The sequence below is a fragment of the Curcuma longa genome, chromosome 1 (assembly GCF_044706935.1).
Source record: "Curcuma longa cultivar G26 ecotype Majalengka, Jawa Barat chromosome 1, ITB_CL_G26_1.1, whole genome shotgun sequence".
Taxonomy (NCBI): Eukaryota; Viridiplantae; Streptophyta; class Magnoliopsida; order Zingiberales; family Zingiberaceae; genus Curcuma; species Curcuma longa.
The window spans coordinates 20,112,587-20,127,816 of NC_133861.1; the positions used below are offsets into that span (position 1 = coordinate 20,112,587).

Sequence of the window (15,230 nt, forward strand, 5' to 3'; positions counted from 1 at the left end):
CGTATACAAATACATATAACTTGAAAGTTATAACCTCATGTCTTATTTAAAGTTCGGCCAAGCCAAACTCTTGAGCATTGTTTATAATTCAAGTAAAAATTTTCATCTACTATCAAAATAAATTCAAATAAATTCGAAAGCGAGCAACCAATGGAAGGGAAAGAAAAGTGAAAGATTGAATCTAGTTGAACCTTTACAAACGGGTGAAAGTGAAGAGGGGAAGGGACCTCGATGAAATCGATTCATACTATTTTTGAGTATTTAATATTATCAAGTAAAATCAAGATAAAGTTCACTGTATTTTCCTCTTCCTTTTTTCTTCACTTCATATGGATAACCAAAAATAGCCCAGCGGAGTTGTTCTTCACGACAATCCCTCCTGGGTTGCATAACCAGGCAACCCTTCCACCCCCTCCAAGTAAACACATAACTGTTGACCAGCAGAAATATGTTCCTTACACGGCATGTAAATGTTTGCCATGTGATTGCTGCATCCTTTTTTTGACTAGACTTTATTGTAAGGCAAAAAGGGGGTAATGCAGCAGCCACATTGGCAACAATTCAAAGTAGACTCAAACCATCTGACCCCCAAAAAATAAAACATACAACAGATCAAGATTTATGCATGACGTTGTTACATAAGCAAGTTGAATATGGTGTAGATTTTATATACATGGGATTATGGGAGATGAACAAAACAAAATAGATAATGGAAGCAAAAGTTTTGACAGACACTTCGTTCTAATGTTACAAACACATTATTATTGTCATTGTTTTGAAGGCTAAAAGATAAGGTTTGGACAATGCTTGCTTTGATGTATCAACTGCCAATTGCCAAAAGCTTCCACCTCCTTCAAATGTGCAACCAAGTTGGGAGTATTGGCATGAGTACATTGGAGCAGGGTCTGCACAGGAGAAGAAGTTAGCTTTCCAGCCGGGAAATGAAGATAGGAATAAGCAACGAGGCACTATGGCTTTAATATGGCCTACAAGCAAACAGATTGAATCAACACAATAATATTTATCTCACGGAGAGAGGATAATAAAACATCAATCTACAAGGCTGTGTCACGTAGTTCTTAGATCAGACTAAGCTAAAAGAGGCAGGAAAGAATCTCACCCCATGAGTATCAGATGAGATTCAGTTGTCTTCGTCGTCAGTTTGTGCCTTGGCCGATGTTCGTGGGCTCTTCACTTTTGGAGATGGACCTGTTATAGGTGAAAGATATTGTGACCCATCACAGACAAAAATGCATACCACTATCTCAGTAACTTGTCTTTATATTTGGTTAATTCACTAACCAGATATTTCAAACAACATTCGATAACTACATAGTAAATGAATCGAAGAGAGATAGCAATAGGATAGCTTCAAAGGGTTATTCATGATTCATAGCAGCAGCAGCAAAGACACCCAACTAGCGACTCTTCCGTGCAACTGTAAACAAAATCTGAACTAGGCTCAATCACGTCGGCTAGTTTATCTAAACTACTCCTGATGTTTTACATATTCTACTTTCTACTAGGAGATGATGATGCATGTAGTGAAGAAAAACTAACAAGATGGAAAGATAATTGTGACCACAAATCATATTAAAATTTACATACATGAAAAAGAGAATACGGGAATAATCAACATTGAAGTGAACATTAAGGGCAATAACCATTAGCAAAGGAGCATAATTCACAAATCCAGTTGTATAAAGCTTGAATAATTTAATCTGCCAATTACCAAATAGAAACTATCTTAGATGTCAACAAAAATCAGCAAATAAATTCAATACCCTATTGTCAATACTTCAATATCCCAAAATCATGAAGATTAAAAGAAAATTTCATACATTTCATCCAATACACATATTACCATGTCTCCCCCATTCCTTGTAGATCCAGACACATCAAACTCAGAGTAAAAAAGACTCGTCCAAATGGCTCTTTTTGCAAGGAATATATTCAAAATTTAAGAAATGATTTTGCTCTTCAGAACACTGAAATGATCCACCTTTCCTCCCTTCTTACCAAGCATTTGGAAGGCGATATTCTAATTGTTCATGGATGTAAATTTTGAAAAATAGAGAATAAATAGGATAGTCATTCCGAAATTAGGGAATCAAATAAGAAAAAACAATCGTGTGAAATGTAGCAGAGCGATGAAGAATAAATTCGCAATTTTTATGCAAATGCCAATAAATCCGAATTTCCTAGATCTAGAAAACTGGATCAATTGAGCTATGGAGAATTGGTAGGGATGCACCAATCGAGACTCCTAAGAGAATATGAAACATAGAGAATATGAAACATTGAGAGAGATTTTTTTTTTTTTGCAAAGATAATTAATATTCAAAGGCCTGGTTGCTTACCCCCAAAGAAATAGGCCGAAGAGGGCCAACCCCTCTCGGTGGTAAGCGACATCTTCTCCTCCTTCGATAGCAAGTTTCTGGGCTTCGGATCGTTAAACTTGGCATCCGCAAGACTGGCGATGAACTCGGTGACGCGGTAGGGTCGCTTCTGGCGAGGGACCCAATAGGATCTGCCGGGGACGAACGGGAGCCAATCGGGGGCGAAATGGCGGACTATCATGCCATGGATAGCGTCATCAACGATGCGGCGCCTTCGTAGGGTTTCAATATCGCTCGATCCGGACGCGCCCTCGGCGTCGAGATCGATCTCCACGACGTTCACGTCCGCAGGGATGTTGGATCGGCAGCGAACTGCGAGGAGGTGGGAGGCGTCGAGGGAGGGGAGGAAGGCGGGGCAGAACGACGTGAAGGCTGCCGGCGACCGGATTAAGGTTCGGGAGGAGAGATATCGAGCCATCGATGCAGAGGCAGGAGGCAAAATTGACGCCCTAAGAAGCGCAAGGATCTTTGTTATTAAACGAAGGGGATAAAATTGTGGAACTCAGAACCGGCCGGCCTGGTTCGTTCGGCTTGGTTCAAATAAACAAGATCAAATTATGCATTGTGATAATTTTTAAAATGCCCATCACCACATTTAATAATATTTTAGAATTTTATTAATGTTCAAATATTGTTTAAGATTTTTAATTTACTACCAAACTACACATCTAATATTAAAAATACATATTTTAATCTTTTTAAAACCACTTATTTATTAAAAATAAAAATATTTTAAAAATAAAATAGAATTAGATAATATTTTCAGATAAAATCTCTTCGATACTTAAATCAACTCAAGAGTAATGTAAGAAAAAATCATCCTCCATTAATTTTTTATGTTATTTATTTTTTAAGGATCAAATTAAACACATATATTTTATAAATTATCTTTCAGGAATCAAATTGAACAAATGCTATCATGGTATATGAAATGTTCTAAAATTATTTTTTATAAAAATAATATTATAGTAAATTTTAAATTATTTATATGTTTATATTGTATTATAATATTTTTTTTTAAAATTGTGTTTTTGTCAATTATATTTTTGATTTAGTTAAAACATTCTATCCACCTTTTTTTGCAGAAGAGAAGTCTGCCATGTCACTATACCCGTTTTACTGCTGACGTGGAGGATCCTTTTCAGCAAAGGTTACTGGCGGTGGTAGTAAGGAGATCGTACACCCGTTAAATCCCGCCCCTTTTCTCCAGCTCCATCGCAGGATTCCGTTTGGCGACGAGGACACGACGACGATGGAATCGGCGCTGGCGAAGTCGTCGCCGCTCGATTTCTTCTCCTCCTTCCTCCCCAGCCGGGATGGCTTGCGGGCGGAGATGAGCGTCGCCCTCGCCACCTCCGTCGCGCTCGTCCTCGGCTTCGTCTTCTTCGTTTTCCTCCGGCGGCGGTCGGGTGGCGACGAGGACGAGCCGGCTAAACCCTTACCGGTGAAAACGGACCGTGACGCGGACGCGGACGACGACGGGAAGAAGAAGGTCGTCGTGTTCTTCGGCACGCAGACTGGCACTGCCGAGGGGTTCGCTAAGGTTAGGCTTGATTTTGGATCTCGGGAACCTTTGTAAATTCAGAGTTTTCTGAATCAACGGTCTGATTTGACTATTGAAACCTCTGTCAGGATGATTATCCCGCCGATGATGACGAGTATGAAAAGAAGATGAAGACGGAGAATTTCGCAGTGTTTTTCTTGGCTACGTTTGTACACAGTAAACTTAAATGTGATCCTTCGAAGTGATATTACCTGGATATGGTATGACCATGTTCTGTTTGGAAACTCCAGGTATGGAGATGGGGAACCTACTGATAATGCTGCTCTCTTCTATAAATGGTTTACAGAGGTTGATGCTTAATTTAAACAGAGAAAACTAGCTCTTCTTCTGGTTGATAATGTCTGATACAGTGCTTGATGGTTGTTGATTGATAGGGTAAAGATAGGGGGAAGTGGCTCAATAATCTTCAGTACGCTGTTTTTGGATAGGGCAACAGGCAGTATGAGCATTTCAATAAGGTGTTTTTTTTTAAACAATTACCGCAAAGCTGCTTGTTTTCAGCATACTGATTCTTAACTAACGCCCCCCTTTTATTTTTGTCATAATGTGCGGCAAAAGGTTGCGATGGTTGTGGATGAGATACTTGCCGATCAGGGTATTTCTCTCAGCTGATCTTTTTATCTTGCTACCTGCCTTTCTTATTTGTTATCTATTTTTTCTGTAATTTTTTCTCTGATGCCTGTGGTTCTTCATATGTAACAGTACACTATCCATTTTATATGGGTTCAGATTAGGAAGTATGTGATGCCAAAATCATGTCCATATTGTTTGTGGTACCACTGGTAGGTGTATTCTGGTTGTCATTGCTCCAACTTTCTAATTTCTGGTCCTCGAACCATGACTTAGTAGTGGTTTAAGGCAAGTATGAATCTCTTGCAGTATAATTTCTAAGAGTATTCTGATGGCAATCACTTCAATTCTTATACCTGGCTCTAGCATCACATGACTCTAGAGCTGTTTGTTATGCTAGACAACAATTTGTAGCCAATGGGTTTGTGACTTTATTATGTTTTCTCTGTATTTTTCTTTGCTAAATAGTTTATATCTTTTTTGTATTTAAAGCTGTTATACTAATAACAAATTTTTTTCTTATTGATAGTAGATGGATTAATAAATCCTAGCTACTTGATGGCTGGTAGATTTTGTTTTTTCTTGATCAATATAGCAGTGACTGCTACACGTTAATTATTTTGACAAGCCATGACTCTTGAATGATATATGCTATTTGGTGATTTATGCATGATGCCTCAATTGCTGGAGCTTAATATCTTCTTTACAGTGGATTATTTTGACATCTGCTTCATTCATGTATAGTTGTACAACTAGTTTGAAACAAATTTATCTTGCCACTTTTTTGCCTTGTATGTAGCCAATCCTATGTAGTTGCCAGACTTGGTTTGTTGCTTTTATTATAGTTTGAAGCAGATAAATCCTTTTATCTTAGCATCATTTTTTACATTTTATTTTGTTTCTTAACTGTAAGAAGAGACTGGTTTGTACTTATCCTCAGATAATATCACCCACACCCATATTTTTAAAACTAAATTTTCCATCTTTTCCCTGTCATGACTAAGCTTTTATTAGCTTTCTGAATTTTTTGTTGATTAAATAGAATGTGTTGTAAACTTGCTCATGCTCATATAACCAGGTGCAAAGCGTCTTATTTCTGTGGGTCTCGGAGATGACGATCGATCTATTGAAGATGACTTTAGTTCATGGTACATAGTACCAACTACATCTCTAGATTCATGATCATTATTTGCTGCTCTAAATATTCCCTTCTCTGATGAATTCATGGCTTGGGTTGTCTTCTTGTTCATGATAACGTCTCGAACTTTAGGAAAGAGCTAATATGGCCAGAACTAGATCAGTTGCTTCGAGGTGATGATGATGCTTTTGGTGCATCTACTCCCTATGTTGCTATTATTCCAGAATGCCGGATTTTTTTTATCAACCATGAAGATGCTGCACGCCTGGAGAAGAATTGGAATCTTGCAAATGGTTATGCAGTTAATGATATTCAACATCCATGCAGGTAACTCTCACCTTTTTAGCCTGCTGTTTCGACCTTAAATTGTGATTGAAAAAACAAAACTGACTTGTCTTTTTTCGTTATTTAAGAGCTAATGTAGCTGTTCGCCAAGAACTTCACACACCAGCTTCAGATCGGTCTTTCATTCACATTGAGTTTGAAATTTCTGGCATCAATCTTACATATGTCTTCTTTATCTTTAGTTTTGATGGTATAGTGTGCTTGATGTCAGTTGCATACATTTACCTTCTCAGCAAGGTATATAGTGTTTGAAATTTTTAGTTTCAAAAGTGACGCCAAGTTGCATTATATAATATTACTTGTATAAATGTAATCATCTATTCTGCGTAGAGAACTCTACTAATAAGATAGTGTTTTCAGCAAAAGACTACCTTGAGAGTTCATGCTCATGGAAAATTTTATTTTGTGAGTAAAAAGAAAATTGTTTTCTATTTTTCTTTTCACTTGTGTCCTGTGCCTTAATGTAAAGGAAAGTGCTAGATTGTTTCAAATTTTGAGTTGCCTCCTTTCTTACTGCTTCTATTGCAAAAAGAAGAGAATCGACTAATTATAGTAAATCATTTAAATTTTGGCAGTGTCTATTCCTTTGTGTGTGCTCATCATATAACATCTCCTTATTTTTAATTTGATGTAGAGGTTAGTCTTGCTCTAAAGAGACTAAAATCTTAGCTACTATTGCGCTAGCATTCAACTTTCGAAATTCAACATTATGGTAGCTTGTATATGTTCCTCATTTCATTAAATTTACTTCTTTTTTCTTAGTGGATTATAGCACTCACAAGGAATCAAAATGTTGAATGTTCGGCCTTGTATGTGTGAATCACAAAACTATATTGGTTATCTTGATTCTATATATACTTTGGAGACATCCCGGCCAAGTACATTTCTCTTCTAATCATCATATTTATGATGTTGGAGCAGGTATGAAACTGGAGATCATGTAGGTGTATTTTCAGAAAATTCCATGACTGTGGAAGCAGCACAAAGACTGTTAGGCTATTCATTAGATTCTTACTTCTCCATCCGTGGTGACAGAGAGTATGGTACACCAATTAGTGGTGCCTCTTTGCCAGCTCCTTTTCTATCTCCAGGCTCCTTGCAAACTGCACTTACTCGATATGTTGATCTTCTCAATTCACCCAAAAAGGTGAAATTTCAACGGCTCAAATCACCATGTGCACTTCTAAGTTGTACTTTCACTAATTTCAAATGGTGTTTTATGTTCATTACTTAGAGTGCTCTACTTGCATTAGCCAAATATGCATCGGACCCCAATGAAGCAGATCGTCTTAGATTTTTGGCATCTCCTGCTGGAAAGGTTTGTTTTTTCCTGGGAAGAAAATGTAGCAAAAGCCTTTCAAGTTTTAAAAATTGTGTTCTTAAACATAAAATCTTCCCAATTAGATAATACTGCTTTGAACTAATTCCTATCTTCACCTAGTCTTTCTTAGAGATGAATTTCTAACATGATTTCACAATTTGTCTTGTCTTGGAAATATGGTTCTATTAAGAATATAAAAGCATTGATAAACCCCTTTCCTGCATGCATAGCTTTTGGAATAGCTGATTGATTGATGTGACTTCGTGAAAGGGCGATTAAGAGAAGGCTAAGAGAGAAAACAAAAATTTATAAAAATTAATTTGGCTTTATATTCAGAATTAACTATATTATTTGTTTAATATGATAAGTAATAGAGAAATATAGATAAGAAAGAAAGATATATTAAGATTAATAAATGATTTTCCTATAACAGTGGATTTGCACAAGGGCCATGTAAAGATTTCATTAGTATTAGATGAACTTAATTGTTGATATTTAAGATAACTCTCTTTGGTGAATGTTATTTGTTTATTTTGTTAGTGCTGAAGTGTAAATGGAATAAACTTGAAATTTTAATTGGTGAGTGAAATTCTAGCTAATGTTTTGAGTGGAACTACAACTGAATATATGAAATTCTATTTCCACAATATGAAAAGATGGAGAAAATTGTTGAGATGGAAAATATTAGAACTAAGAGTTTATCTTATCTCCAATCTATTATTTGACAAGGAGATATTGATGAAAATACCATCAATAGCATAATTCAAGTATAAAAAAAATTAAATATATGAAATGTAGTTTCAATGATTTACATAAAAGTAAGAAAACAATTAGGATGTATAAAAATAATTATGTGGATAAGAATTTAGTGTATCATCCATCAATTATTCAAACATGAGGAGGTCACTGATGAAGAATTATTAATAGGATAAAGCGCAAAAGGTTGACATAAAGAAGAATTTATAGGTCTTGTGTGACCATTGTGCCTCTTAGACTAAAGTATTGTTTTAATGATTGGCATGACTAGCTACACTTTATGAGTCAATAGTGTTAGGTAGCTAGAGAACAACACATAAAAAAAAGAGTAAGGGAGGAGAATGCTAATATTGATTTGTGCAGTTGCTAAAAAAGATAAATACCACTGTTTACTAAAAGCAATTACATGTTACTCCAATAGATTGACAAAATGGTTGAATATAGATTATCATGGTAGTATAGACATCTTCAATTAGGCCAATTATACAAGTTGAATCAACTAAGAGTTGTTAGAGGGAAAGAGAGATCAAAAACAAATTATATTTAACAAAATTAAAAATTGATTTAATCAGTATAGTTGATCCACAATTGTCGAGATTCACTGCTTATCGTTATTGTTGGTCAGTTGATGATAGTCAATATTGTGTGGTACTGTGTTTTTAATAGTTTATAATGCATAGTTAAGATAATTTACTGATCTTGTTTTGTTTGGACAGTGCACCACTCACATGTATTTTTTAGATTATAAAATGAAAAATGAAGTCCTTTCTTAACTACCTTGTTTACTTGACTGGACTTTGCCCTTGCAAATAATTCAAGCATGTGTGGTAGGTTACCATGTCTTGTTATGCACTAACATATTAACATCACCTTCAACAAGACACCTGGATGGAAACTAAGCTAGAATTTGGTTCAAACATTGGTTGGATGAATTTACTGTAGGGAGCCCTTTTGAAAAAATAATAATAATTATGACGAACCAATTGAAAGTCACAGAAAAATTAATGAGTATTTGTGTAGTTTAACCTTTTTGAGCTTTTATTTGAGATTCATTCTTCTCATTGTCCAGGATGAATATTCTCAATGGATTGTGGCTAATCAGAGGAGCCTTATTGAAGTTATGATCGAGTTCCCTTCAGCAAAACCTCCATTAGGAGTTTTCTTCGCTGCAATAGTAAGCGTCAAGATATTACTCCATATCGTCATCTCCAAGGTACCTATTGTATACTGGATCAGTTTCCTCGTTAGAAGTTTTAACTTATTACTAGTTTGGATCTTTTTAGGATGGCACCAACTAGAATTCACATGACATGTGCATTAGTATGTCAGAAAACACCGACAGGAACGATTCATAAGGGAGTCTGTTCAACTTGGATGAAGGTACTCTTCCTACATTACCTAGAATCTTTCAAACTCCCTTAATGAGTTAGCAGTACCTGAAATCTAGATTAAGAAAACAAGCAGGTTTGAACTTATAATCTAGTTTCATTAAAGTACTGTTACAATTTCCTCATATCGAGCATGTGTTAGAAAACATACTCAAAGCATATTTCTTGGATGCATATTGAGTCTTTCTTCCGTACATTATTATTACATCCTACATTCTAATAATCAAATCTTAATTAATATTCTTGGATGATTTTTGCATAAAGATTGTTCTTAAATTTGATGAATTTAGATAAGAAGTATATATTCTTAGATATTTTGTTGTGTTAAACCATGGTAAATGAAATTAAAGCATAACCTCGTTCATTCATCACCTTAATCATTTCTTCTTTATTATATGTCTGAAATAGGCAATTGCGAAATTTGTGGAACTTGATTTATTGATTGAAACAAACACTGTCATAATTTCTTGTGTTGGCCAAAACCCTCATGAGTCCCCAAAGAACAAGTTAATCTCATCTTGGTGTTAATTGATGTGTAGTTGACTTGGTTCATCAACCTTCTGACAGTCTTTTTTTTCATGTTCTGACTTTTCAACTACTTATTACAGCACTCTGTGCCAATGGAAGAGAATAAAAAGTGCAGCTGGGCTCCGGTCTTTGTTAGACAATCAAACTTCAAGCTTCCTACAGACGCTTCTGTTCCAATCATTATGATTGGCCCTGGGACAGGGTTGGCACCATTCAGGGGGTTCTTACAGGACCCCTCGCCCCTTTCTCCCCCCTCGCCAATTTCCTTATTGATCCTTTTTTTTCTTCTTCTGTTTTGCGAGATTAAACACATTCAGGTAGTTGTAATTTTGAAAATATTTATATTTTGTTCGCTTTCAGGGAAGACTACCCCTCAAGGAGGCTGGAACTCAGCTTGGTCATTCTATTCTCTTCTTTGGATGCAGGAATCGTAAGATGGTAAACAAGCATACCATCCATCAAGTGAATGAAATACCTGTAGGCATTAGTCTGTGTTGATTCATTCTTACATGATTGAGAGTCAGCTTTTTTCAAGATTATATCTATGAGGATGAGCTGAATAACTTTGTTAAAACTGAAGCACTTTCTGAACTTATTGTCGCATTCTCCCGTGAGGGTCCAACAAAGGAATATGTCCAGCATAAAATGGCTGAAAAGGTTTACATAGTTTATGCTGCTCTTTTCTTGATTTGTGGGATTTCTACGGCCTCTTGCATTTCTCTGTATCTGCTAGTAACCATTAATTTCATTTTTTTTCAGGCTTCAGACATCTGGAAAATCATCACGCGAGGTGTCTATATTTATGTTTGTGGTGACGCCAAGGGCGTGGCAAGAGATGTTCACAGAGTTCATAACATTGTCCAGGAACAGGTAACAACTGCGTCCAGAACCTCACTATTACAGGATTCTTGTCTAATAAGTCACAGAGACAGTCCATGTTCTTTTAGCATTGTTAGAGATGCTAGGGATTTCAGAAATTGTGAAGAAATCTATAGGTGGACTTGTCCCAGTAATGACCTATGAAACCAACCTCTATGTTTTTGGATCAATTTAACTCTTTTTTTGGGTTTGGGTTCACTAATACTTACCTTAGCAAGACACTTCCACATTCTAAAGTGTTATGGGTTAGTCTATTTTGGTCAAGAAAGTCAAATTTTGATCCAATTGGCGGCGACACGTCAAATGCAATGCCCGACCCCATGGCTGACTAGCTTAGTTTGGTGCACGACCCCGCAGCTAGCTCGGTTCAGCACCTAGCTCGGTTTCACACCGAACTTCGAGACCGACCGACTCTGCAACTAACTTGGCTAGGTGCACGCCCAAGTTCCCACGCCCAAGCTCCCCGCTCTAGCTCAATGTCTGAGCTCCAGCTCGGCTCCATGATCAATCAACTCCGTGGCCAACTCGAAGCTCGACTCCATGGTCAAATCGGCGCCTGATTGACTCCGTGACTTACTCGATACCCAACTAGCTCTGCTCCGAGTAAATCCATGACTTCCCAGACAGAGGTCAACTCTTCAGTTAGCTCAGACTCGCCAAGTCCGCACTCCCGTCCAAGTGGTCTTATTCTCACCTCCCTTGCTCCATCACTCATGTTGCTAAACCGCTCCCCGAAGGACACATATGATGGTAATAGAGTATTCAATGGTAGATCACTTACCCCATTAATACAGTATGGTGTACTGTCCTAAGCATGATGATGAGAGCCTTAACTACTGTGATGATGGGATATTTCTCTTACCGTTGATGGGATGTCTCCTCTGACTCCTTATATAAACCCTGTTTCTCACAGGCGCAGGTACACACACCCACACAGTCAATCTTCTTCTCTTAGTGCATCTTCTTACTCTCCATCGTCGGTTGAAAAACTTAGGCGTCGGAGTAGCTAAGTCAGGGCACCCCTAGCCTCCATTCTAACCCTTCTTTCTCTTTGAAACTCTACAAGAACGCCGCCTCCTTCCGCTAGTTGTGGGTTGTAGGCATCTCCGTCCACACAAAAGCCCGGTGTTCGGTGACTTATCCAGATGCGATCTCAAGCTGGAACATAAAGCATTCTAATTTTGGTCTAACTTTTAGCTAATATTGTGCAATTCTTCTATATCTTTTACTCAGGGATCTCTCGATAGCTCAGCGACTAAAAGTATGGTCAAGAGTCTGCAAATGGATGGACGGTATTTAAGGGACGTCTGGTGAAACTACTTTTCATTTTGGTTTTCTTTTTGTCTACCCCTTTTCTTTTTTCTTTTTTTAATTTTTTAAATTTTCATTTAGTTTTGTTTTTTAAATTAATTTTATTTAAAAATAACTTTCATACTTATATATTTTTTATTTTATTTAGTTTTATTTTTTTAATTAATTTAATTTATTGTTTTTTTCATCGATACAATATTTTTTTTTAATTTTTATTTAATTTTATTTTTAATCAATCTGACATAATCCTCATAGGATGTTCTGACATGTGTCAAGAGTTGAAGGGTGGGTAATTTAAGAGGAGGGGAAAGGAGATTCTGACATGTGTCAAGAGTTGAATGATGGGTAATTTAAGAGGAGGGGAGTTAGCCTCTGTCATTTACCCTTTTGTCCCAGCCTCCATTGTTTAACCATTCAGCATGAAACTTGTGTTTCATGTAATATGTGCCCTCAATAATCTCTTAACGAGTCTCTGAACATTTTGAATTTGAGAGAAGTATTATTCAAGATACCCATCTCCAATTCACCACCAATGTTTTCTCTTTTTTGTGTTAAAAGTTTTTATAGTTTGAATATCTTGTAAAAGATGATCGACATGGCTGGTAATTTTTAGAAGACCGTGTTTTCTAATTTTGAATGAAATTAAGGTTCTTCAAAAGTTGGGTTTTCTGCTCTAATTTAATCCATGAATAGTGCATTGAAATAGCTTGTAAGTAGAAGAAACTCTTATTAAAAAAAGAGAATTGAGTTGGATTCATCATCTTCTGTGTAAAAATAATCTGAATTATCATCTTTCAGTTTTTAACATTTTCACATACAAAAGACAGTATAAGAGGAAAGAGGCAAAGGTACTTGAAGATGTGACAAAACAAGTCTGTCATTTTGTCTTTGCATTGCTATCACTGAAGCCACACTAACCTGCTCAGTTGCATGTGTTTGGCATGCCGCACGACACGAAGGTTGTATGCCAGTGTTGAGTTTGGAGAAGAACCAATTAAGGTAACACGCTTTCTTCAGAGAAATTCTTAACTGTAGCATATTTGTCTTGGATGGTAGTTGGGCACCTTGATGTTATTAATAATGATACAGTGTACTGTTACAACAAAACTTTGACTATGACTAGTTATCAACTCCTTAAATCCATCCACAGGAATCTAACATGTGCATGGAAGACAAAGTAGCAAGTGGCTAGTTGTTTACCTAAACCACTGAGCAAGGACCATATATCGCACCTTAATGACTAACACTGTTGCTAAAGAGAGAAACCTAGAAGACTTCTATATGGAAAGATGCGGAAAGATGCTAAAAACTCTACTTCTAGAAGTTCAACTTAGCTAGATACACATTGGCCAAGCTCGGCTGAACCCACATACTTCGGCTAACTTGAACTAAGTTTCGCGGAAATGTGAATGTTCGAAAGACTTCTGGATGGTTAAAAAGTCTGCAATCCCATGTGTTTTTTAAGTTGTGGATTTGAATTTTACTATCAAAACTAAACCTAAAATGAGAAAATCACAGAAATTTAATGTATTGTAGGTGTTTTATTTATGTCAGATTAAGTGATACCAATGTAATCTCATCAATTGTATGCTAAAGAACCTTTATAATATTCCAATCTTGCAATCAAATCCAAGTCATGAAGATATCATGGTCTCGACATTATGCTTGTTTAATCCTCCAAAAGGATATCCACACATGAAGAACTGGGGCCATGCACTCCACCCACGCAGAAAAAATAAATAAATCAAATGAGAAAAAGAAAACTAAAATAAAATAGGCAATTTATCGTATTTTAAATTAAGCCATGTTATATAGATTGCAATATTCTAACATTAACAACCCAATTGAAAGTATGAGAGAGATGAAAACATAAAAATTTTAATATAATTAAACATGAAAAAAAAAACTCAATAAACACATGTAGGCCAGGCATATTAAAATGAGGGTGTCCTAGGCCTTCAATGACCCTAATGGAGGGATTTGGAGACAAGAGAAGCCCAACCATGTGAAAGAATGATGGAGTTAAAGGGAACTCTATACCCTAAGACTACGAACTTGGATATGTGGTCCTTAATTTTAAGGCATAGACCCGAACACTCCGGGTCAAGTAGAGCGGCCAAACATTGAGTCATCTATGAACATGGACACTACTGTTTAAATAAGACAAAATAAAATTAATATGGGTACTATTGATGCATATAACTCGAGAAATTACTTTTTTTTTGTAACTATATATCTAAACTTGATTGTTTATCGAACAATTATTTGACAAAAGAATCTACATAATATTCATAATGGTATCATCATTAGTAGTTTTTCAATGTTGATTAACTATTAGTAAAAGGCAAAAGTAATATCTAAATCACAAAGATTGATAGAGTAAAATTTTTTGTAATAGCAAAATGAACAAAAGTTACTGTATGCCAATTTTCCTATATATATATATATATATCCTCAAACAATTAATAGAATATAAACAACATGATAAGGAAGTCATGTGCAGCAGCTTCAAATTTGAGAAATCAGCTTGTGGATGGCATGTGGAGTTTCATTTGCTTTTTCAAAGCTAAGCAACAAAAAGGCTTTATTGCACTCATCGTGATTCATGGATCGACATGTACTTTCATGGACCATGCTATGCAACTTTTGTGCTAATTAATAAATTAAAATGTGAAAAATATATATAACATAGTAATTTCTTCTTTGTTCACTCCTATGAGTTGATTTAATTCTCATTAAATTGCACGTATAAGCTTTCTTCTATTTTTTAGCAAATGATCAAGAGTGTTGAATTGGCATATAGCTAGGGATTGTGTTGTGAACTATTCTTGATTGTTTATTTTCTACTAATATGACTAATTTTATAAGTACATTAATTATTTGATTAACTTCAGTACTAATAGGCGATCGACATGTATCTCTATAGAAATATGCATCATTTTCTCTCTCTTTACAATACTAAGATTAACACAAACAAACAAACTAATCATGCTTTGTAAGTAGAATTAACGAATAGCTTCTCTACCAAATA

At 36.0% G+C, this 15,230-nt stretch overlaps 1 protein-coding gene and 1 pseudogene across 2 annotated transcripts; one reads left to right on the forward strand and one right to left on the reverse strand.

The window, feature by feature from the left end:
- Positions 1–605: 605 nt before the first annotated feature.
- On the reverse strand, positions 606–2,843 carry LOC141845547 (uncharacterized). Of its 2 annotated transcripts, none has more exons than XM_074733609.1 (3): positions 2,361–2,843; positions 1,121–1,209; positions 606–905 (listed from the first exon to the last, which is right to left on the reverse strand). In XM_074733609.1, the coding sequence occupies exons 1-2, from the start codon at positions 2,815–2,817 to the stop codon at positions 1,142–1,144; spliced, it is 525 nt and encodes a 174-aa protein (XP_074589710.1). In that variant the 5' UTR covers positions 2,818–2,843; the 3' UTR covers positions 606–905; positions 1,121–1,141. The 2 variants fall into 2 exon arrangements, with proteins under 2 accessions (XP_074589710.1, XP_074589718.1); XM_074733617.1 differs by having other exon boundaries at positions 606–986.
- An 839-nt stretch (positions 2,844–3,682) lies between these two features.
- On the forward strand, positions 3,683–12,227 carry LOC141830403 (NADPH--cytochrome P450 reductase 3-like; annotated as a pseudogene).
- The last annotated feature ends 3,003 nt before the right edge of the window (positions 12,228–15,230 follow it).

Bases quoted from the DNA above. Each gene is read 5' to 3' on its own strand.
- LOC141845547 (XM_074733609.1), bottom strand. From the start codon at position 2,817: ATGGCTCGATATCTCTCCTCCCGAACCTTAATCCGGTCGCCGGCAGCC. The intron at 1,210-2,360 runs GTAAGCAACCAG...CACCTATAACAG, and splicing joins TTCGGCCTATTTCTTTGGGG to GTCCATCTCCAAAAGTGAAG.